The 25,174-nt window shown below is 36.3% G+C and overlaps 1 protein-coding gene across 2 annotated transcripts; it reads left to right on the plus strand.

The window, feature by feature from the left end:
• The first annotated feature begins 2,209 nt into the window (after nt 1-2,209).
• Nucleotides 2,210-23,178, plus strand: AP1S3 (adaptor related protein complex 1 subunit sigma 3). 2 transcript variants are annotated; one of them, XM_081328279.1, is made up of 5 exons: nt 2,210-2,276; nt 12,970-13,148; nt 14,166-14,274; nt 15,919-16,056; nt 18,731-23,178. In XM_081328279.1, exons 1-5 carry the CDS (start codon nt 2,274-2,276, stop codon nt 18,764-18,766), a joined length of 465 nt encoding a protein of 154 aa, XP_081184405.1. In that variant the 5' UTR covers nt 2,210-2,273; the 3' UTR covers nt 18,767-23,178. The 2 variants fall into 2 exon arrangements, with proteins under 2 accessions (XP_081184405.1, XP_081184406.1); XM_081328280.1 differs by lacking the exon at nt 18,731-23,178 and adding an exon at nt 16,489-17,702.
• Nucleotides 23,179-25,174: the final 1,996 nt, after the last annotated feature.

The raw sequence follows: 25,174 nt of genomic DNA on the forward strand, positions 1-25,174 counted from the left end.
GATTCATGGGAGTTGTCCTGCTGGTAATGACAACTAAGAAGACATTAGGAAGATGGGGGGGGGGGGAAAGAGTCGTGAAATATGCTGCACTGGGAAATATTAAGGAAACTCCAAACTACCCATGGCTAGATTTTTTTTTCCACTCCAAACCCATATCAGCAAACAGGTTTGAATTCTGCCAAACTCTAAAGCAGCCAAACAGACTAAAACCAGCAGAATCTCCCTTTTTTTCAGGTCAGAAGCAACGTATTTTTTCCCCAATAAATGCAGTTCCCTAATAGATATTCCTTTTAGATTAGATGGCATGTAAGAAATGGTTGGAATTTATGGCCTGAATGCTCCACCTCCCCACCGCCCTTTCATCTACTTGATTGTGAGTCTAAGTAAATAGGAAGTTTGCCTGCCACAAAGCACCAGCTCCAATGCTGCTTTTATTTTTCAGAGTTATCACAGGCATTCTTGAACAAAAATAAAACTGGTGGTTAGTTGAAATTCCATGCTTTGTCTGAAAATGGGTGCAACTAACTGAAAAGTATGTTGAGTGGGGTAGGGAGATAAGCTAAGGTAGTTGTGAGCATTCTGTGAAATGGAGTAATCTGACAAGCTTGTTTGCTTTGTATTAAGTAGCAGCTATTTTAATAACCTCTCAAAGTTTCAAGCATGTCCACCAGCCAAAAGTTTGCTTAGTAAAGCAGTACAGTTTCAGCTATTTTAAAAATGAAAGGAATTGAAAAGAACACTTTCAAGAAGGAAATCCAGTTCAACTAGAATATCTGGATTTGTGACCAGTTTGTGGCATAATATTTAATTTAAAGCAAAACCTTTTACCTTAACAGGCTTGGCCACATGGCCTAAGCCCAAATAAAATATAGTTGCTATTTTGCACTTATCCGATGAATTGTGCTAAATTGAACCGGCAAACCACTGATTGCTTATGTTATAGAGAATCGTAACAGACCTTCTTGCATTTGCTAATATGTTTCTGAAATACCACTAACTGGACACCCAATGGCAACAGTAATAAATATATAGTTAATCACTGTCTTAGGTTGATTATCTTCACAAAATGAACAAAATATAAATATATTTCAGTTTCCATCACTTCAGCAGGTATAGGTAATAATCAAGGGACTATGGGAATTGTAATCCCAGGTTACTAGATTCCTTACTCCTACAATTTAATAGTTAAATTTCAGATTTAAAGCAATAATATTCAAGTATATAATATCCCAAATATATTATAATTCTTTATTGGCAAAATTGGGACTGTTGAAATAGTGAATGTTTGTAGGATTACATTTGGAAGTTTCCCAGTTATGTGCATCTTTTTTCCTATGAAGCTGGTTTCAGAAATATTGGTCTCCTCTTAAAAATCTTCCCATCTTTGGAATTTGCAAACCTAACTGTTTTGACTATAACCTACGTTGCTGGATTGGGCTCCTGGTCCTAGACCAGGGGTAGGCAACCTTGGCTCTTTTATGACTCGTGGACTGGCTCAGGAATTCTGGGAGTTGAAGTCCACGAGTCATAAGAGAGCCAAGGTTGCCTACCCCTGACCTAGACCAAAGTATGCTGCCCTGTGGCCAGCCAACTGCACAAGGAAGCTCACTACAGTCTAGCCTTCAGAAGCATTCACAAAGCCATAAAAACTAATAGCCTGTGATCCTCGTTGCCTCCGGGAATTCATCCAGCTCTTTTATGAAGCTAGGACTGGTGTTAGGCTAGAACTACCAAGGAGAAACTCAGGTAACAGTCTTAAAAGTTAAAGCAGATGTACATCGGTATCGGGAACAGGATGCCTACTTTAAATTATCTCCCAATGTCTGGAGCGGGTACCTGCACCTGCATTTCTCTCTCCCGCTTATCCAAGCCCTGGAGCTAAATCGATCCTGTAAGTCTCTCTGGTCCGAGGACGTCCGGACAGGTGTGTTCCGCCGCACAGCGCCCTGAGAGAGAAAGCGAAAACTTTCCCTTGTGGGGAAGCTTGGCTTACGAAGAGTGGCAGGCAGGCGCCGCTGGCAAAATTTCCATTCGCCGACTCGGGAGAGCGCGGAGCGCCCTCTCTCGCCTGCCCCCCAAGCGCCCGTGGGGCGGTTGCCCGAGTTACACGGGAGGCTGGGCGGGTAGGAGGAGTCAAGAACTTTCAGTTTAGGGCATGATGGGAAAGCGGAGCGAGCTCTGGAAATTCACCTGTGGCGCCGGGGGGAGGGGGGAGACCCGCATCAGGCGGGAGGGGGGAGACGAACCTCCGGGGAAGCGGGTCTGCGGCAGCCATGGTGAGTGGTGGGCAGCGGCTGGCGGGAGAAGGGAGGAAAGCGAACCTGCTTCGGGGCTCTCAGGGCGGAGGAGGGATCGACCTACCTGTCGAAGTCAGGTGAAGCAGCAAACCTTCCGAACAGAGCGGCGGGGCGGGGAGGGGCTCGAGGCTTTACCTTTAACGTCCCGCAAACTCAGCAAGTTCCGCGGGCTATTCGGTTCGAGGGGGGGGTCGCTGAGATAGCGATCGGTCGCTTGGGAGGAATAATAAATTCCGATTGCTTTTCATTGCCCTTCCTGTTCTGCTTCTTCGTGGGGCGAGGGTTAATTCCTATCTGGGCGCTGCAGCAAAAATCAACAGAAGAGAAGGACGGGGCAAAACTCGCTTATCTTTGACAAGCCTCTCTCTACCTGTTGCTTAGTCAATATCGGGGAGAGGGAGAGGGAGAGGGAGAGGGAGAGGGAGAGGGAGAGGGAGAGAGAGAGAGAGAGAGAGAGAGAGAGAGAGAGAGAGAGAGAGAGAGAGAGAGAGAGAGAGAGAGAGAGAGAATGTAAAAATGAATGTAAGACTTTATTGAGAGAGGAGAATCGTATCCGACTTCGTAGAGTTTTAATTTCTTAAATTTTCCACTTTTGTTTTCATGGGGTTTAGCCCAGGAGCGCTGCAAGGCATAACTTAACCCGGGGCAGCATTTGCTAAGTACATTTTAAGCTAACACATATATTATATTAAATTAGTTGTGTGGGCTGAGCTGCATCACGCATCACACAAAGCCAGAACTGATTGGTGGGTTCGTTGGTTGGAGATTATGGAAGTTATATAACAGAGGAGAGGGGACCCAGATTGTTGGGGGCAATAAGCTGACTTTGTAAAAATGCCGCGGGGGGGGGGGGCGTGAAAGCCCTAATAAGCAGGTATATACATAGAATGAAGGCTATTGCTAAGCACATTGATTTGTGCTTCTTAGATTGTAAGCCGCCCTGAGTCTTCGGAGAAGGGCGGGATATAAATGGGATTTTTTTAAAAAAGAGGAACATCAAAAGTTTAGAAGTACAGTAGGTATGGGAAATATCAACTCTACTTTGAGTCAGCAAGTGATGACCAGGTATTTAGCTAAGCCATTCATCACTTTCAACATTGGGGTGGGGTGGGGGAACATGAATTTTAAAAATACCTGTTACAAGGTTGTGGCTGGGTTAACACCTTACAGTAAGCTAACAAATCATTTTCTGTGGTTCACTGTATTCTGTGAACCCAACCAGCATACTATGTTTTTGATGTCATTCAAACTAAATTTATCTCCTTTGAGAAAGTTGTTAGCGTAATGCAGGGGTCTTCAAACTTGGCCCTTTTATGACTTGTGGATTTCAACTCCCAGAATACCTCAGCCAGGCTGGCTGAGGAATTCTGGGAGTTGAAATCCACAAGTCATAAAAGGGCCAAGTTTGAAGACCCCTGGTGTAATGGATGATTGGTATGCTCCAGGCATAATATACCAAGACTTTCAAATAGTCTATCTCTCTTTTATAAAATGATAAAATAAGAGCTAGATGACACTATTGTTAAACAGATTTGCAGTTGGCTGAATGACCACCTCCAAGAATGATCATAATGGTTCCACTCAGTTATGGGGTTCCACAGAACTTTGTCTTGTGCCTTGTTATATTTTAATTATTGACTTGGATGAAGAAGCTAAATCAATACTAAAAGGTAGGATGGCTAATGCTTAAGAGGAGGGAAGGAATTAAAAACAAAAAACTTAGACAATCTTGAGTGTGCTGGAATAAATATGATGGAACATAGTTGAACAAACATCTGCATCTGGATAGGCACAAGTATAAGATGGGGAGAATTTGCAGCAATTCATGTGAATCTGGTTCTTATTGATCACAAATTAAATATGTACCACTAGGGTGAAATACGTGCTAAAAAGGTAAATGACACTTTAAGGTGAATTTGCAGGACCTAATATCCACGTCATGGGAAGGAACTGTCCCAACTCTGTTCTTCCTTGATCAGATCCTACTTGGAATACCGTGTCTTGTTCTGGTTAAAAAACTAGTTTGGTCTAGTGATTAAGGCACCAGGCTACAAAGCAAGAGACTGTGAGTTCAAGTCTTGCATTAGCCAGGTGGATGATCTTGGGCCAGTCACTGTTTCTCAGCCCATCTCACCTCACAGGGATGTTGTTGTGGGGAAAACAGGAGGATTTGTTTTGGATATGTTCACTGCCTTGTGTTTGTAAAAATAATAAAGGTAGGATATAAATAAACATAAAAAGGGCAATTGTAAACTGGAGCAAATTTAGAAGAAGAGTATCACAATGGTGATTGATCTGAAAACCAAGCTATATAAAAATCAATTTATGGATATTTTAACATATAGAAGAGATACACAAGGAAAGATATAATAGTTTTCAACTATGTGAAGGGCTGTTGCTTAGAAGACAGCATGGGATTTATTTCCTATTGACCCAGTGGGCAGAACCAGAATCAATGATATAAGGAGGAATATTCAGGCTTCAGATGGTTGTGCTTGTTTTTCTTCACTGGAAACCTTTGAACACAGATTGTGTGGTCATCTGTCATACAGGCTGTAATGGATTCTGAACTGAGTTGGGAGTTGAACTTGAGCTGTTATTCAACTGTGAAGTGGATAATGTCAATACTTACAATGTCATTATAATGTCAACAATGACTCTACCACCAGGGGAAGGAAGTGTTTTATTTCCAAGCAAGTGAGGCTTGCCTTGACATAGTACTCCTTGTTCATTCTACCTAAAGTTCATTCACCTAGTTCAGGGATAGGCAACTGTGGCTCTTTTATGACTCGTGGACTTCAACTCCCAGAATTCCTGAGCCAGCCAAGGTTGCCTATCCCTGACTTAGTTCATTCACTCACCTTTGCTAGAGTTTTGTGTTATGGGATTACCGGTAATATGTTAAGATGTCCAGGCATTTGTACTTCCTTAACTGATTTTATGATGTTTATTTGGTAATGTTAAGCAAAGGTTTGTTTTTACTTCTCCAGAATGGGGACAGGAAAGTTGGTAGAACTAAGTATGGAAGCAGTCAAGGAGAGAGAAGGGAAAAAAGAAAAAGAAAACAGGGATGTTGAGTAAATGATAAATAAGCTAAACTGTCAACTCTTAGTTCAACTCTTGGTTAAATTTAGTTCAACTCTTCAACTAAGTCCACTCAATTGGAGAAGGTTTGCCTCAAGGACAGGAAATGATGGGTTTTGACCTTTCATCTGGATGTTGTAAATGTTGCTATATACAGTAGGGTTTACATACTTTGTGCAATTAAGAAGCCCAACTCTGTCTTTATCTGAGATGTTACAGCGGTTGTGAAGAACAAACAGAAGAACCTAGGAAAAGACACAACAGCAGTCAGATGTTCCATGTGCATTTCATTTCATATTTTGCTCTTCAAATTCCATTTTCTGCATAGCTGTAATAATTTTATTCTTTGGTCATTTTTTTGGAGAGGAGGACAAAAACTTATTTGAAACTTATATGCATCCACATAAATGAATTGAACAAAACATTACTTAGATTTAAAGTTTGTGATGAAGAAATGAATGGCACTTACACATTGTTCAAAGACATCTGTCAAAAGTGTTTCAGTTCTTTCTAATGAACAGTTAAAAGCTGTGAAGGGGAGCCACCCATACTGAGTATAGTGAAAGGCCTGCCCAACCAGCTTGCTGGTTTTTTCAGTGTGGCAATTAAATTTGAAGGGGGGAAAAAGCAGTTCCACCTGAGCCAAATTTGAATTCTAATAATGTGTGTGAGAATGTGTTTTTAAGAAAGGGAACTGCTGACTTTAGGATTTACTTGGATTTACTTATTAGTGTCACACATAGCATCTGGCACATAGGCAAATATTTTCATCTACTAAGTGTTTTTCTTTCTAAGCTAAGAACATAAGAGTTGTCTTGATGAATCAATTAAAATCCTGTAGACCAGCTTTTTGTCCTAATCAGGAACTGGCCAAGCTCTGCCTGAAAGTGTTTGCTTTCTCTCCCAATTGAAACCCATAGCAATTTTCCTCAACCTGATTCCCTCCTAATATGATGGATTACAACATGCTTTGGGGGATATTGGAAAGATTATGGGCTGTAACCTAACACTTCTGGAAAGTATAATTTCTTCAAAGCATGTTCTAATTTGAAGGTAAACCATTTTTAAATACAGAATTTCAGGGAAACGCTGGAGAAAAAATATTTTAATTCACCACAGACGATTAGGCCTAGTTTTGGTCCTTTTGCACATCAGTCTGCCTTTTGATTATTAAAATAAGTTGAAATTGACAAGATTTCAAAGTCCTTAACTCTAGGGAACATAAAATCTCTGTAAAAGACTAAACAATAAACAGCATGCCATATTTGTGGGGAAGGAGACACAGTATAATGCTAGCTGAATAAAACAACAAGGATTGATTCTCCTAGATGTAATAATCCAGCAAAAGAAATCCCTGTATTTGTGTCTTCAACTATTTGATCCCATTTATCATATGAAACAGCTGATTATCTGAATTCTCTCTATTGTTGTGTCCATCAAGACTTTTCTATCCATCTATCAAAACATATATTTGCAGAAAAGCTCTTTTTTTCCTTTCCTACCTATTAGTCTTATCAACAGTATAGTCCTTCCTCCTTTTTTTGATGTCATGATTGGTTTTGTTCCCAATCAAGTAGGCCCTTTTATTGAAAATTTTTAATACTTAGTAATTTATTAGTAAACCTACATTTTTAAGATGGATTATTTAATGAAAGAAGAGAATTGTAGCTTGGGGTTAGAATGTGGGGCCCTCCGTGCTCTCTGAGCTTGGTGATTTTCTTGCAGGTGTTTCAGTAGGTAAATCATCAGTGCTAGCAAGTCTGTAAGAAAACACTAAGCTCTGAGAGCACCAAGGACTCCACATGGACTACTTAATCAGTCAAAAATATGGGGAAAGCCTTGCAAAAAAGATCAGCTAATTTTGATATGGATAATGTTATGTATGTGCACTGCTTCACCTTCTCGGATATACAATATAGCACAGCAGTTCTAGCACCAAAAAAGAAAAAAAATGTTGAAGACACATTATAATTTTATTTATTTCTTACAGGGCTTCCCTTGATTATCCATATGAAATAATCTGAAATTAAAACAAGACAATTTTGCCTTTCCCATACTCTTCCCAGTGGTCGCTTACTTAAATCTGTGAAGTGTTAGATACTCCTTGCAGAAGTTCAAGAGCTTCTAATGTTGAGGTTCTTCTACTTAGTTTTTCCTCTGTGTCTCCCTTTCTTCCTGCCAACTGCTCTCATTCTATCCCATCAAGGTGACATTTTTGTCCCTGTTCCAGTTTCCCCCCCCTTCTCACGCCTCTGTCAATCCTTTTCTCATACATTTATGAGCCAAAACCTGCACCTTCTATGTTCACTTTGCTGTAGCTTGCATACAATATACTTTTATCTTGTTTCCTGATATTACAGCTTGATATATTAACTAAACCTGCTTTGTACAAAGAAACATAAATTGAACTGGGGTCCTTTGAAGAGATTCCATTGTTTTCAGACTCAAAATTAAAACAAATTTGAACTGAATCTGAACTCTTTGAAAGCCTTGTGAGTAATTCAGCCATTCAGAAGGCTAGAGAAAGGTCAAGATAAAATCAAATACCCACATTCCTTTTTTTTCCATATTGGGAAAGTGCTTTGATAGCACAAGAAAACTGAGTTACTGATAGGATAATCTTCTAATCAGAAGGGATAGTTTTATAAGAGATCTCTACCTAGAATGAATAGACAGAATGATGCTGAGTTATGTATTATGTTTTTCTCCTCTTTCTCTGTTCCATTACCTTCTTCTCATCTGCACAAGAACTTTTGAAGAGTTTTAAAGAAGCCAGTCAAAAAAAGGGTTATTGTGTGTGACACATGTCCTGCTGGTATACCCAGCTGAATTCTTTGTCCCTCAAAAATTGTGAAATATCCAGCATTTCTTACTAGGAAGAGTCCTTTGAAGAAGGCATATCAGTGCCATTATGATTCTGTAGTTCATGGTTATCATCCCATTCTTGTTTGCCATGAATGCTTTTTCTTTCCCTTTTGTAAAAATAATGAGGCCTGCAGGCACAATATTCTACTTTATTTTAGAATAAAGCAGGGTTTTTTTACTAAAATAAATTCTCTACAGTTAAACTTGTCATAACTTAATATTTGACTTTGTATGAATTACATTCACTAAATTGATGATTTTTTTTCTCTCATCCCCGCCCCCAATTTAACTATCAGGATTATTTGCATTCTTGCTTTCACTTGCATCTAACTCAAGAGCCTTCATTTTAATTTAAAATATTGGCTGCAATTGACACTGAAAAGCAGGAGCTTAGTAATTTAAACAGGAATTTAAACAGCAAGGATGTTACAAACATGTTTAAAACTAGATTGACATGAATACAGGCTCAGCCAACTTCATTACAGCCTTTATATTCAAATGAAAGTTTTTCACCAAGTTCCATCTTTTTCCATGAGTGTTTGGTAGATTGAATTTCACTGACAGCCACAAGCAGGGAAAATAAAATTTCATTTGTGCTCCCAACTCATTTTGTAGTGCTTATCCCCAAAATGAGCAAAATAACATATACTTTTCTTTTTGTCATATCACATTTTTCCAAACAAGGGACATCTCAACATTATGAGCTATGTTTATTAGAGCAAAAAACAAGTAGGACAATTATACAAATATTTTTTCCAAAAATGCTTAAAGGATCTATGAAATAGCTAGTGACTGGAAGGGGAAATAGAAAACCCATTTTTGCTATAATAAAACTATAACTAAAGTGGCTGTAGTTTTATTATAGCTATTATAGCACCAATTGTGCATTTTATCTTTTACCTACCTATAGCACCAAAACATTGTCAATAATTAGTTCTCCTTCTCTTTCAGTGTTCATAGTCCACATCTGTTGGCCAGAAACCTCATTGAGATACAAGAGCCTAAATCAATTGATCAGAGGATTACATTTCTCTCTTAATTATGTCATAAAGAGAGAGAGGGAGAGAGGGAGGGAGAGAGAGAGAGAGAGAGAGAGAGAGAGAGAGAGAGAGAGAGAGAGAGAGAGAGAGAGAGAGAGAGAGAGAGAGAGAGAGAGAGAGAGAAAGAGGCACAGTCTGTTCTCCTATTACATCTTTGAACTTTCATATCGGCCCTTGATATACAAGCTGAACAATATTATCATCCAGTTACTATAAAGTCTTGCTGAAATAGGAAAGCCCTTAAATCAATAACACACCTTGTTCCAAAACCAGTAAATAGAAGCCCAGAACATAAGGCAAAGATAAAATTACCAAAGTTTCATTGGTTTGTTGATAGAAATGTCATTTAGTTGTATTTTATGCCCTTGTAGTAAATGCTAAATGAACTGAGATAGGAAGAATTGTTGTAAGATACAGGTTAAATTCAGGTGATACTTCCTCTATTTCTAACTGCATTAATAGGCAGAATCATAGGAAGAGTTGGGAGAAGTGGCAGATTAGGTCCTGAAATCAGATTTTCTGATTCCAATTCTCCATTTTTTCTGTCAATTGTCTGTCTCTAGTGAAAGTATAAGATCAGCATATGTGAAATATGGATGTTATTCCTTCTGCAGTTAATATTTTAAAAATATAACTGCCTTTTTTTCTAAAATAATGGAGCAGTGTCCTAAAGACAGATTTGACAGATGACTGTAGAAATCTGAAGAATCCAAATGATATCTAAGCTTTCATAGGTGTCTCAAAGTAAGATATATATGATTTTGTTACTAAAATCTAACTGTTCTTCTTACAATATTTATAATTGCACTTAATTTTTTTGAAGATTGTATCAAACTAACCTTCTTAACCTATGGCTCTTTCAGATATGTGGATTTCAGTTCCTAGAATTTTTAGCAATTGTCATGCTAATTAGTAAATCAGGGGGTTGAACTCAACATGTTTAAAGGACACCCAGGTTAGGAGCAGTTTCTATAATATGAAAAATAGATAGATAAATAAAATATCAAGAGACAATATTGTCCATAAAAATAAGGATAGAAACAAAAATCTATCATCAGGCTAGATATACTTTTCTTCCCCTGCTGAAACTAAAATGTTTGAGAAGGGCCTCCCTAGTAGAATTAGGACATTTCCGGGTCTGATACACAGAGAAACATCCTCTGATGCTATCCACTTAAGATTTTCAGAATTAAAGCTACCATTTTGAATTAGCCTGAGAGCAAACAAAAGATCTTAGCATTGGTGTAATTTCAACTGGCTATACCTGCTAACCATCTAATACAGACATTCTGACTTGGTTGAAAGCCCCAGGTCATTTTCAAAGACATCCATAAAACAGTATACTGTAATAATAAAGTTGAGAATAGTACTTGAGGAAGCACTGATAATGTCAGACATCCTAACCCAAATCATATGTAGTTCAAGCTAGTCCAAACTGGGGAAAGGCACTTCTGGCCACTAATAGACAAACTGGAAAAGCACTAACTATAATCAACTCTTGCTGTTTCATAGAACTGATATCTCATCTGGTAAACACCCAATTTCGGAATCAGGCCTCAATTGTTTACCCCATTGAGATTCATCATCAATTTATAGATCAAAATTATTACTGAATCCATAAACTATATCTGCATCTATGCAGCTTCATCTATGTCAAAGGAAAAGAAAAAATAGAATTAAATTGCATATTGAGAACAACTTAATTTAATAAATTTATAGTTATCTCCCCTGATTAATTCTTTGGCTCCATGGCTCAGGGACTGGGTCTAATTTTGCCAGCTTTCACTGTAGTTGCAGCCACCTATGTATTAAATAATTGTTGGCAATCCAATATTTCTACTCTATAAAGGTTGGGTTATTAAGAGGAAATATAAAATACATGAAATATAGTGGCAAGGGTGTTGAACTAGGAATGGCAAGAACTGTTTTCATGGAGTTGTGAATGATGCTAGGTGACCTTAAGCTATCTGAATCAAAAATATTTTATAATTATAAGCTTCCAATTGGGCCATCTGCTTATATGGTTACCATCTAGTTGGAGAGTGAGGGATTAAAATGGTAATTCAAATAGACTGGAAGAACTTTTCACATTACATATTGTAATGGCAAGCATCATTTTTTTAAAAAACAGATTTAAAGGAAGGTGTTCTAATATTAATGATAGAAATAGCATTCTCCATCTTATTTGAAGAAAGAAATGATGTTCAGACCCTTTTGAACCCCCAAACTTTTGTTTTTTAATAGTTTATCTAGGTGATTAATGATAGACCTACTGATTTTTAAATACTGAGTTTGCAAACTTGACAAAGGGATCATTGGAGGAAAATACCATAGCAGTCCCTAGTTTACCATGCAACATTGTGTTTATTTTTCAGTGGGGTTATTTGACACGGATCCATTGTCATGGCAGAACTGCAAAGTATAGCGGAAAATGTTATAAAATTAAAAAGATCTTTTGAAAGGTATCCTATGTGACTCAAAATGGAAATAACCAAAAGTCACTGAGCAAACACAAATCCTGATTACTGAGTCACTGGGTTTAAATGTTGAAGACAGCTAGCTGGGTTTGGTTAAATTTCACAGAAACTGAATTAGTTTATAATCCAAACATAGGTAAATGTGTTTTGTATTTGCTTTAGCTCTGAGATTTTGTATATATTTTTTGTTTAATTTTATTCTTGATGCTTTGCCTTTACTGCATATTTGCACATTGATGTTATGATAATACACACTCCAGTGCTGTGTTGTCATTCCTTCTATCGCTTTTCTTTGGCAGCTCAGTTCTTTTTTCAAAGGTCATAGCAGCAGTAAAACTAAAGAAAGCATCAGTAGTAAAAGGGTTGACCATCTCAGATATAAAGTGTAGGTGTTGAAGATATAGATATTTGAAGAATAGCAGCCCAGGGAAAAGAGGGTAAGTAGCAAAATATAACACACACACACACACACACACACCGGTTTTTCCACACTTTTGTTTAGTAACAAGCAAGATTCTTTATGGAAAATATATGCCTTGGTAACAGGCTGATTTTAGAAGAAAAGAAAAACGTTTCATTTTGAAATTAACTGAATTAGCAGAAATGAAGAAATTAACTGCTTTGATCAGAGATAATGGACTACTAGACAGTTTTATAAGAGACTGGAAACCGTTGGTGGACTTTCTACCTGCTAAATATAATAACAGATGGTTAACAGAGAAATTTGAAGAATGGTGTAATGTTTTGCTTAATCTGTTGACTGCTTTTTCGTATGTATATATCTATATATCAATATATCTATATCTATCTATCTATCTATCTATCTATCGATCGATCGATCGATCGATAGATGATAGATAGATAGATAGATAGATAGATAGATAGATAGATAGATAGATAGATATACACGAAAGGGGAGGAGAATTTACTGCTTTTTCTTTTCTTTCAGCACCCAGCCACTCGATTCTACATGTTAAATATTAAATTTAATTGATCTCTTTTCCTCTTTTTTTGTACACTATTTTTTTATTTTTTGTTGTTGTTAGGGTAGAATGTATGCTTTTGTTTTGTTTCATTTCATTTGTTTTTCTGTTTCGTATTTTTTATGATAAAACAAAAAATATATTAGAAAAAGAAAAAAGAAAAAAAAGTTGTGGCACTTTCTACACTCATGTCACTATAATCAACTTGTTTTCTTTATTCTAGATACATTTTATCCTGCTGTTTAGCCGACAAGGGAAATTAAGACTTCAAAAATGGTTTATTACACTTCCTGAAAAGGAAAAGAAAAAAGTCACCCGAGAAATTGTGCAGATTATTCTGGCTCGAAATCAAAAAATGAGCAGCTTTGTTGACTGGAAAGATCTCAAGCTTGTTTACAAAAGGTATGGAAAGTTTTATAAATCAACTTTTTATATACAGTAGATCATTTCCATGTGTGATAAAAAGGGAAGAGGTATAAATGCTCTGTAAGTCACCGCTAGAGTGCTTATAAACAGGAATTGACTGGACTGAAGGACAACCACGAGTTCAGTTTCATTTTCTGTAAAAAAAAAATATTGTTTTTGTAGAAAAAGAAGGCATACAGGAATTGTATTAATATACTGAAAAAAATCTATGTTTGGGGGTTCCTGTTAACTGAAGGAAGGGTTGGATAACATTTTCAAATCAATGACACGCCTAAACAACCAGTGCTTTTCAACATCAACAAATTTAAAATGCCTGAAATTCAACTCTGAAATTGCATTGCTGGTTGGGGAACAAAACTAATCTTTAATATATACTAATGGTCAGTGCTTTTTTTGTAAGAAAAAAGGTGCCGGAACTCACATCTTGTTAATCTTTTATTTAAAAAACTATATATTCAGTTCTTAGCAGGACCGGTGGTTGAGAAGTAATTAGTATTTTTTTTAAAAAAAAATTGGGTTCATACTTTTACACTAAAATTTTTAGAAAGATTTTCAATTCATCAACAATTTTTTTAAAATAAATTATTTACCTTTCGTACATAGTCAAACACTGTACACACACACACGTCAGTTGTGTAACAAAACATAATGGTCTCCACCCGCACTAAGCGCTCAGTGTGTGACCACACGACCAATGAAAAGCTGAGCAGTACCACAAGCCGAGCAGTGCCATCACAACTAGCGCAAAGTATGCATGCATCGGACTCGACACACAAGCAGCCTGCATGCACCGTTTTAATAATTTTGCCACCGACCTGCTACGCTTGACAGGGAGATTCAAGTCCACGTGTACCAAACATCAAATTTTCAAAAGTTACTTTTAAAACTTGGAAAATCCCTTGAAAAAAGGTGCCAGAACTCCATTCCTGTGAGTTCTACGACAAAAAAAGCACTGCTAATGGTCATGTTTTTTCTCCTCATTTTATAATTTAGATATGCTAGTTTGTATTTCTGTTGTGCAGTAGAAGAAGAAGATAATGAACTTCTGACCCTAGAAGTTGTCCATCGTTATGTAGAGCTATTGGACAGATATTTTGGCAATGTAAGCTTATTTCTTTATTATTGCTCCATAAATAGCTTTCTTTGCAACTGATAATGTGTTTAACATGATTTTCTTTGCAAATTGTGTTTTATGGTTTGGAATAGGGGTAAAATCTAATCAATCAGAATTTATTCCACAAGCCTGTATGTGAATCCAACCATGCTATTTTTTTTCTTTAGTGGAAAAAAGATATGCAGGCATAGGAACACTAAGTGCTTTGGAATTATTTTAATTCTGAGATTTCTGACAAAATAAAAATATTTTGGTCCATTATCTGTCCATTTGGAGAGATAGTTTAGTTTGTTTGCAATTTATTATGTTTTATCTATATATTCCTAAAATTTATTATTTGTTCAGTGGCCAGGCCAGTATAACAAAAATATATGCCAGATAAAATCTATATAAATCAAGTAAAAATCAGTAGATGAGCTTCTGTTTCCCCGAAGGATTATGTGTGAGCTCTTTTTCACCCACGTTTTCATAGTGTCAGTAGGGTGGAGTATGTTTGCCCAACTGAAATTCATGAACCTGCTTGCCTGGAAACAGGCTACTGTACTTAGTTGCAATTATTTTTCATTGTCTTAAGAATAGACTCCTGAAGTGGGTAATTTCTGGAGAAACTTGAAAAGTAGTTAGGAACTTCAACTAGTTCAGCTGCTAAACTTCTTGCTAGCAACAATCTACAGAAAAACTTCTAGCTAATTATGAAATAGTAGTTACTGGTTTATTTTCTAAGATACTTCCAAGTACTAGTAACCTGGCTATTGAGACTCTCCATTTTTTTATTGTTCGAAGAAGTTTTTAAATGTTGTGGAGAAGGTGAAGGCTAAGAGAAGACGTTCCACATATTTCCATCTTAGAAAATGGTAGGGCTTATGGTATATTGCTGGTGAACTAATCACCTATCATATAAAGTTTATGATAGCATATTGTACAGCCAATAGTTTCACACATTGAAGCATTAAGGAAGACAATGTAACCAAAGCTTCAAAGGAACACTACTTATCAAGTCTATCTGGAAGTATATTGGATCCTATCTTTTTCCTTGATAAGGGCGAACTGCTCATTTACACATGTGATTATTTTGTGTACTTTAATTCTTAATGTAGTGTTCATCTCTACAAACACTCAAAATAGAATAGAGAAAATATCAGAATACTGAAGGGCTTACTCATTTAAAGCTTTTCTTTCCCCTTCAAAAATTAATTTCTGTATATAATTCCAATCCTTGCTAAAACAAATACATTGCATAATGTGTTTTCTTTTCATTTGGTTTATTATGACAGTGTATTACAGTACCCATGAATGAATTTGAAGAAAGGTCAATGTCTATAAAAAGGCAGAAATAATAGTCAGTGCATACCCTTTAGATGGCTTTTTATACAACCCAGGTACAGGATTTTATTTCTAGAAAAGTGTGAAAAGAATTGCAGTCTGCCAACAGTTAAGACTTGAAATGATCTTGAAATGTCACTTAGTCTTAAATTATTTCAATTTGAACTATTGGGATACATTTAATTTTATATATCTTTTGTTCCCCGGCTGTCCTAGGCGTGCACATTTATACAGTATATATGACTATATATTAACATATTCAGTAGCAGAATACTGACTCTAAATATTTATTTCTATAATCCTTAACAGGTATGTGAACTGGATATTATTTTCAATTTTGAGAAAGCATATTTTATACTTGATGAATTTCTAATGGGTGGGGAAGTTCAAGAGACATCCAAAAAATCTGCAGTGAAAGCCATAGAAGATGGTGATATGTTACAAGAGGTATGTCAGAAAAGAGAAGAAAACAAATCCCTCAGTTTTCCTCCTTCTTTAAAAATATGATTGTCCTACTTATTGTTTAAGGCCAGTGTTTTTCAATTTGAGCAACTTTAAGACTTCAACTCCCAGAATTTCCCAGCCAACATTCTGGGATTTGAAGTCCACCCCTCTTAAAGTTGCACTGGTTTAGGCCATCAATCATACTCTAGCAATATTATTGGTATAAGGATATAGAAAAGCTAATTTATAATAGAAAAGATATGGCCAGAGGCTGATTGTAGAGCTGTAGTGGAATGTGGTCCAGATTCCTAGGAGGGAGAGAGTTAAACTAAAGCTGAAAAAGAAAGCCAGCCAGCTTCTCCGGTATGATCTTGAATATGTATCCATTATTTTCAAGGAGAACATCAGGAATCATTTGAAATCTATACCTCACAGATCTAGCTGAACAATGGAATGAATGAAAGATGTTAAATATAAATATGAGAACTGACTGTCAAAGATCAGGAAACAGAAAAAGCACACTGGATGTCAAAATAAAGGTGGAAGTTGCAAAGAAGAAAAAAGAAATCAAAGGCAAGGAAGACGAAGATCTCAAGGAAGAACTCAACAAAGAATTTCCAAGACATATTAGAAGGGACAAGAAACACTATTACAACAGTAAAGATGAAAACAAGAAAACACATGGAAAATAAGGGTAGTCTTCCAAAAGATTTCCTAACTCAGAAGAAGGTTCCAGCCTTGAATGGACATGCTAAAACAAATACCTTCATAATCATAATCATAACAGTAAAGTTGGAAGGGGCCTTGGAGGTCATCTAGTCCAACCCCCTGCTCAGGCAGGAAACAATATACCATTTCAGACAAATGGCTGTCCAGTCTCTTCTTAAAAACTTCCAGTGTTAGAGCATTCACAGCTTCTGGAGGCAGGTTGCTCTACTGGTTAATTGTTTTAACTGTCAGGAAGTTTCTCCTTAGTTCTAGTTTGCTCCTCTCCTTGATTAGTTTCCATCCATTGCTTCTTGTCCTGCCTTCGGGTGCTTTGGAGAATAGCTTGACTCCCTCTTCTTTGTGGCAGCCCCTGAGATATTGGAACACTGCTATCAATGTTATCAATACCAATGCTATCAATACCAATGGATTGTGAGAATTAATTTAAAGAAGATCAAGTAAAGGTGGAAGCAGTATACAGTAGTCTGTATACTATATGTGTCAACATCCAGAAGGTATCCTCTATATTTACAAGAACCACTAATATTGGAAATTAGGCCAGTACTCAAGTCAGAAGGCTATTGGAGTTGATGAAATATCTAGAGAAATATGGCAAGCAACAGAAGAATCTATAAAGTTTCTAATCAAAGGCCAGCAAACTGGGAGAAAGACCCAGTGGCCAACAAAGTGGAAGTGAGTCTACATATCAATACCAAACAAAGGAGGCTTAGCAGAATGAACAAATATTCACACAATATACTTAATTATACATGCTAGAAAAATAATGCTTAGGATCATCCAAAACAGAGAAAAACCATATATGGAAGCAGAAATGCCAGATGTTTGACTGGTTTTAGAAAAATCTAAGGAATAGGAGAATTATTGCTGATGCTTGCTAGATAATTGAGTAAACCAAAGATTAATTTAAAAAAGGGTCTACAAGTGCTTCATTGATTATAGAAAGGCCTTCTTTTGCTTTAATCATGTTATAGAATGTATAAAATACACAAACACACACATACACACACAAATTCTGTAAGATATTATGGGTGCCTAATATTCAGTTCAAACACTAAAATGTATAGCCTACTCATTAACATATCTAGTGTTTTCAAATACTTGATTTCATGGTCAGAACTAAGCAACAAGGGATTTAAAAGAGGCAGGACTACTTCGACTTTGTGCCCTACTTATCCCTAATAGCATGTACCTATGATGTTATGGAAAAACAAGGTATAATTTGTGAAACAATCTTGTCTCATTTGTTAAGCAAATTAGCTGAATATGTAACATAGTAAAATTAGTCTCAATGGGACATAAGCACACCATTGCGACTGGTTTGTGCACAAGTAATGCTAGAATTTTAAAAAGTATTGGGAATGACTTTATCATAGTGGAAAATTACTAAAGACTTCCATAGAAGCATCTATGGACCTGATCAAACCAGGTCAGAACAAACAAATTTTGTTGGCTAAATGCTAAATATGCTGAGAAACATAGAAAACTGACATCAGAAAGAGACCTAATGGTTCATCAAGTATGCCCTTTGAGGTTTTCTTTTCATTTCTGTTTAATTTATTCATTATGTTTTAATTATTTTTTTTATTTTTGCCACATGTTGTTATCTCAAGCTTGATTGTAGATTGGTAAAAGAAAACACTAGAATTATTTGATTGAAAGATTATGAATTTATTAACAAAATAATGTCTCACATTCATTAGCTTCATGATTTCAAAACTATTTTATTTTTGTACTGAAAGCAAATAATTTTAACATCCAGGATTAGACTAGGCTACAAGATTAAGCTAGTGAGAAGAGAATGAGTCTATTAATAATGTGATATTTCTTTAGTTTAGCAAATTAGTTTCAATTATCTGCTTTTGTATAGGTTGATTGTTCTTACATTATGAATTCTATGGGTAACTTCTGATTAAAACTGAGTTATTTTCTTGACTGTTCTTTGTTGCAGACAATGGAAGAATATATGAGCAAGCCTGCCTTTTAAATCAAAACTATAGAACCAGTTAAAGGGACCATGTAATATGGCATAACATCTCTTAAGTGCCAGATTTTTTAAAAAATACAAATTCCCCAAAGTTCTAATAGTGATATGTTATCTATGCAACTGTCAAGACGAAGGTCAGCCTCAGTGCTGTGAGTATAGCAGCACATGTATATTATACTTTATATGAATTTATTTTAATTTAATCTTTCTTGGCTGTCTAGATTGAAATTTTATGGCAAGTCTAACTATCAACTTTTTACTCTAAGAAATTGATACTAGAATCTTTGAAGGATATATTTATGACTTTGGACCAGTTTCTGATCAATTCAATATAATTTTGTAAAAACAAAAATTGTTATGTTATCATTTATTCTATATTAATAATACTTTTACAAAATGTATGGTGTTGATAGATTTAATTTTTAACTTGTTTTGACAGAAAGTGTCCTAGATTTTAGATAATTTAATACATTATAGTCCTTTGTGTTGGGGGTAAATCAATTTTTTACAAGATTGAATACAATCATTCCTTAATCAGCATTTCTACAAGCTGAAAAAGAATGATTATATCCCAATTTAGGTAATTTTTTATCCTGGCTTTGAGCTTTTTCAGTGAAGCAATAAATTGAAATGGCTGAATATCATCCTTACTGCTGAAGACCTACAAACATATAAATGCAGTTGTACAATGGCTAGAGGCTTCCTTGAGTTATTAGTTAATTTACTGCATCAAGGCCTTTTATAGATTTGGGTGGTATGGGGATTTCATCTTATTAGAGAAGCCCTTTTTCTAAGGATTCCCATGGTAAAAGTTTGCCATGGAGTATAACTACCAATCAGAACTTCCTTATATACAGCAATCTAACTAGCTGGAGTGTTTCAAATACTATAATTTGATGATGGGCAGCACATAAATTTAACAAAACAAACAGTTTCTAAGAATCTCTCTCTTCAGCCCTGGAAGAGTGAAGAGTGAAAAGCAACGTCCCTCAGATTATCATCAGATTCTGAGGGTGAAATACAAAACTGAAGAAAATGATATAAAATTCTTGAAAACATAAGGAGCACTTCTGTAGTCATGCAGTCATGCACATGTTGTAAGAACTGTTTACTAAAACTCATTTTCAAAGGAGTCAGTCCTCTAATTCTGACAAATAACTTATTTGGGAAAAGGAAAACATGGGAGTCCGAAGTTACTATGCAAAAAATTACCTGACAGCTGATTTCATCATTTTAAAAACTCTTCACTTGACTAATAAAGGCACTGCCCAATTCTCATATGGTAACTTGTGTGAAATGAAAAGAAATAAAGGCTTGTCAATTAAATTCCAATTGAAAGATCTATACTATAATGGTTCAGATCATACCCATTACAATGGTGTCACAACATCACTGACTACACCTGCTGCAGCTTCCAAGCCATAAAGGTTGTCAAATCTTGTCTTTGCAGAGGGATTCCAGAGCCAGATCAATATAAGTGTTTGACACAATAATGCTTTTTGTAGTTTGTAGGAGTTTGTAGGAAGACTTGGATAAAGTAATTTAAACGATGGGTCCCTATCAATGCCATTAGCAGCATCCATTTGTTTGTCTATTTTTCACTCCCAGTTCATTCTGAGAGAGAGAGAGAGAACCAGGATATTGTGTATTTGTGCTTTGTCCTTCAATTGTTGGTGTTTTTTTTGGAGAGGTCAGATGAAGAGAAATCAATAACAAAAAAGAATAATAAGAGTCAGAAGACAGTAGGGCATGGCTGCAGAATTTCTGGAAAATAACTTCACCTGCTAGCAATATTTGATTCAGTCAGCATTTCAAAGCAAACAGATTTGGTCTGCATCTATTCAACTACTCCCTGGATGAGAACACAGTGATTCCATATATTTTTCACACTGATGCTGTTAACTAAGAAAAATGCCTCAAGTTGCACATAAAACTCTCTGTTTTAGGATTCAGTCCATTTAGAAATGTGTGCTCTCAGGCAAAATGCCTTTTAAAAGGTGTCCTTATGTATGTATTGTGTGTGTGTGTGTGTGTAACATAAAATACCCTCCCCTGCAACACACAAACTTTTATAAGAATGAACATCAGTACTTGTTTTTCTAAAAAAGGAAACAGAATAATGAAAGAAAAGGGATAGTTTGAACTGCTGACTGAACGTATACAGAACTCATCAGAAGATGAAACAGGAAGATATCTATCATGACAATTGGCCTTCACTGATTTTCTTCTCTCTTCCCATTATTGTCCTCCCAAGTCCTTCCTTTCTTTCTGCAACCCTCCTTATGGCTCTAAGAATAAGTTACAGGTAGGATGTGGTTCCAGCATTAATGACATTTTGTCTCTTGAAAAATTATGCATAGATAAAAATTTAATCATATCATGTATGTTTTTCTATTGGGTTCACATACACACATTTATGTCTCATTGACACCAGTTTCAAATATATACAGTACTTGATCATATGTATGTTTGATTTAAACCTCTGCTGCATTAATTTCAAGATATATCTTGTTCAGCATTATGTTTTCATAAGATGACTATGAAAAACTCACAAGCAGAATATGGCTGTAACTCCATTTTCTCAGGGTTGATTGGGTTGGGTTTCTCAGCAGTTATTCTTCAAGAAAAAATCTATTTCTTAACACTACAGGTAAAACATGGCCAGTTGAACTATTGTTACTGAGAGCTTGCCCCATGAATTTGGATAATACCCCTTTTATACCTAGATAACTTGACATCCTGTTGTAACAAATGTCAGAATTTTATCTCTGCATTTTATGAAGTGCAATGTCACTCAATTTCATTAGCTCAATATGATTTTTCCTTTTTTCTTTCTTAATATATATATACAGTAGTTTCAGATTAGTCCTAAAGACACTCAAGTTCAAATTTCCATTCAGTCATGATGCATCTCACAGGATTTTCAAGAGGTTAAAAATACTATGAAACACAATGTATATTATTTGATTTGCTAGGTAAAGAATTGACAAGTGGCTTTATATGGTCCTAAATTTAATTTACAAAGCCCTTTGTAAATAATTGGTTCAGAGTTCTGCAAGGATAATCTGCCTCTTTCCTGACAATCTTCTTTGTGAACAGGAAAGATTGCCAACCATCAGAAAAAAGGAAAAAGGTTTTAGAAGAGAAAATAGGATGCCAGATCCATCAATGGAAGATAAATAAGTGACTTTGGAGGGATTGACAATGCCTTTCAGAGAAGCCTGGGTCACACCTTAAACCAATAGGGAACAAGGTGAGGTACACTTACCCTGTTATCAGTTTTTTAACTGCCTTTTGACCCCAACTGTCAAATATCTATTATTTCCTGATGTTTTGAGGTGGGAAATACAGTGTAGCATAAGCTTTTAAATAGCATAATATTGTTTGAAAGAGTGAAGAAACATTGCATCAAAATTTCTGCAAAACCCATTGGGAGGGAATTGCCCCTTTCCATTCTGCATCTTCATCCCACCCAGTATGACCCTTGTCCTCTCCAAAATTATGGAATATGGCTCTTGTCATCAATTATCCACTAATGACTTAATGGATTTGGTTTGGCGATGTCATGTTATGTAACTATAGCCATTGTTAGAAAACCTGATGTACAACTTTGCAGGCTGTGTGAATCTAGACAATTGTAGCTTATTCAGTAGCTTGGTTAAGCAAACTTGGCTTATGGTGGTATGTGCACTTTATTATTTGAGTGAACAGTTTTACTTTGGACCAGTTACTTTTTCTCAGCCCGTCTCACAGACATGATGTTGTAGTAGGGAAAAGAGGTGGAAGCATTGGGTATGTATATTTCCTTGGATGAACAAAAAGTAAAGGCAGGAGGAATAAAATAAGATGATAGAATGGGACAGAAACACACTGGGCTTGGTTTGATTTGTTTTGCTTTGAAAATTAGTTGTAAATGCTCAATTTCCTGGTGCATGCATCTCCATGGGATTAACATGCTTGCTAATTGCCTGAAGTAAATCAAGTTTTTCTACTTTTTTGGCCAGGCTGATTCATTGGATTCAAATGTCTTTAGGGGGGTGGGAATATTCAAAATCTTTCACAACTGATCTTAGCTTGAAACAAATGTAAACTGGAAGAGTCCTTATCTCTTCTCTACCCAAGCTTCAATGCTGATCTCTTCCTAGCTATGGCCAGGCATCTCTCCTCACCACTGAAAAGGCAATTCATGTAGCAAGAGAACAGCTTTCCTTAAAGGAATTATCTCACACTGCAACAGGAAAACTGTATGCTGGTATCAAGTTTTATATTCTTTTTAATCTACACAACATTGTATATTGTACAGAAATATAATTTTCAGAGCATGAGATTTTTTTTTCCTCCTTTAGTTCTGTTCTTGTTTCCTGGTGCTTCCTGGAACAGCTTTGTCTAGAACACATGTCCAGCAGCTATTTTGCCCTTCAGTCTAGGCCAGGGGTAGGCAACCTTGGCTCTTTTATGACTCGTGGACTTCAACTCCCAGAATTCCTGAGCCAGCCATGCTGGCTGAGGAATTCTGGGAGTTGAAGTCCACGAGTCATAAAAGAGCCAAGGTTGCCTACCCCTGGTCTAGGCTGTGTGAGCTGAAACTTTAAAATACACTGCTGTCCAGATTCTGATCCTCAGGCCGAAGGCAGACAGCTGATACCATTGCTCTCATTGGATCCACATTCCACATTAATCCCTAATGGGATTGATCTGATATTTGTTTAGGGTACTGAATATACCAGCCACTGTGATGTATTCAGTAAAGAATGATTAAATAAACTGTGTGCAAATCCAGTGAAAGAAACACATCTGCCTTTATAAAATATTTTCTGCTAATCTTTCATTTTGAGCTACAAGATGCCCAGGCCACATTGCTCTCAGTTCTGTCTTCTCCACTATCTTTGACCTCATGTTTTGATTCCTGTATTGAATCTTCAGCATTGACTTCCCCAACCTCTGGTCTAGTTGAACGTCTCTTCTCATTTCATAATTAGACTTCATCATTAAAAAAGCAAAGCCTGAAAAAGGAAGGCAAAATGAGGCAGCCAATTCAAGTAGGAATCTTGGGTTTCCGGGAGTGCACAATTTCTCAAAATCTTTGCCTACATTTTCCATTACTATAAATAACATTCATCATTAGTGATCAACTAAGTTTTTGACATTGATTCTTGACTAAGGTTTTTTCCATGTAAACTTTATAAATAAACTTTATAAATAAAAAAATCCTGGAAACAGCCTGAAGGGGAAGCTAGCAAATCTACTGGTGTGTCTTTTACTTCATGCAATTTTAAACAGATTTTTTTTTGCCCCGAATTTATCTGTTTACCATTTTAACTCTGGGTGGAGAGCAGTAGAAGGAGCTATGTTTTTCATTTTCAAAAACACTTTTATGTGTTGCCTTTTCTCATCCATCAGCAATTATTTGGGCAGTTCCTGTGAAAAGAGAAGATGTAGTAGCAATTTTTTTCTGGCAAAACATTTGCAGCAACCTCAGAAATAACAAATGTTTATCCTTATAGTTCACTGACTATCTACAGTCTATAGGTTGCAGAATAAAGCTTCATTGTATCTTGGTGAAAAAGAAAGGTAAAAGCCTTCATGTTAAGTACTGCCTAAAGGAATTGTTATTTATTTTGTTATATAACAATGAACCTAGTTAATTATTTTGCAAAAAATAAAAATGAAATTTGAATAGAGCATTTATTTAGATGTGTATAATTTCTTTTCATAGGGGTGTGTGTGTGTGTGTGTGTGTATGTTTTCTATTGATTTTTCAATACAATTCAACAGTGCTTATTCAACAAATGTGTTGTCTGAGTTTATCATTCTCTAATACAAATTAAATTTATTTATTTATTTTATTTATTAATGGGACTTATATCCCGCCCTATCTCCCGAGGGACTCAGGGCGGCTAACAACAACAAAAATTAAAGGTCTCTGTACAGTAAATTAAAATTTAAAGTTGAAATAAATTAAAGATTAGAGTTAAAATTGTAAACATAATTAAAATCCCTGTCAGTCCAGGTCAGCCTGGTGGAAAAGGAGTGTTTTGAGGCTGCGGCGAAAGGACCGGAGATCTTGGGCCATCCGAAGCTCAGGGGGGAGCTGGTTCCACAGGGCTGGTGCTCCCACAGAGAAGGCTCTTCCCCTGGGGGTCGCAAGCCGACATTGTCTAGCCGACGGTACCCTGAGGAGGCCTTCTCTGTGTGAGCGTACTGGGCGATGGGAATTCGTTCCCGGCAGCAGATGGTCCTGCAAGTATCCCGGGCCTAAGCCATGTAGGGCTTTAAAGGTAAATTCCTAAATTCCTAATCCCTAGTTCGTTTCTACAGCCATGGGTAATATAAGTCCAAAATTTGAAAATGTTCTGTTTCTTCTTTTTCTTTCAATCTCAAAGTCAATCCATTTCTGCACAGTCTAGT

The sequence above is a fragment of the Vipera berus genome, assembly GCF_964194415.1.
Source record: "Vipera berus genome assembly, chromosome: 5".
NCBI lineage: Eukaryota > Metazoa > Chordata > Lepidosauria > Squamata > Viperidae > Vipera > Vipera berus.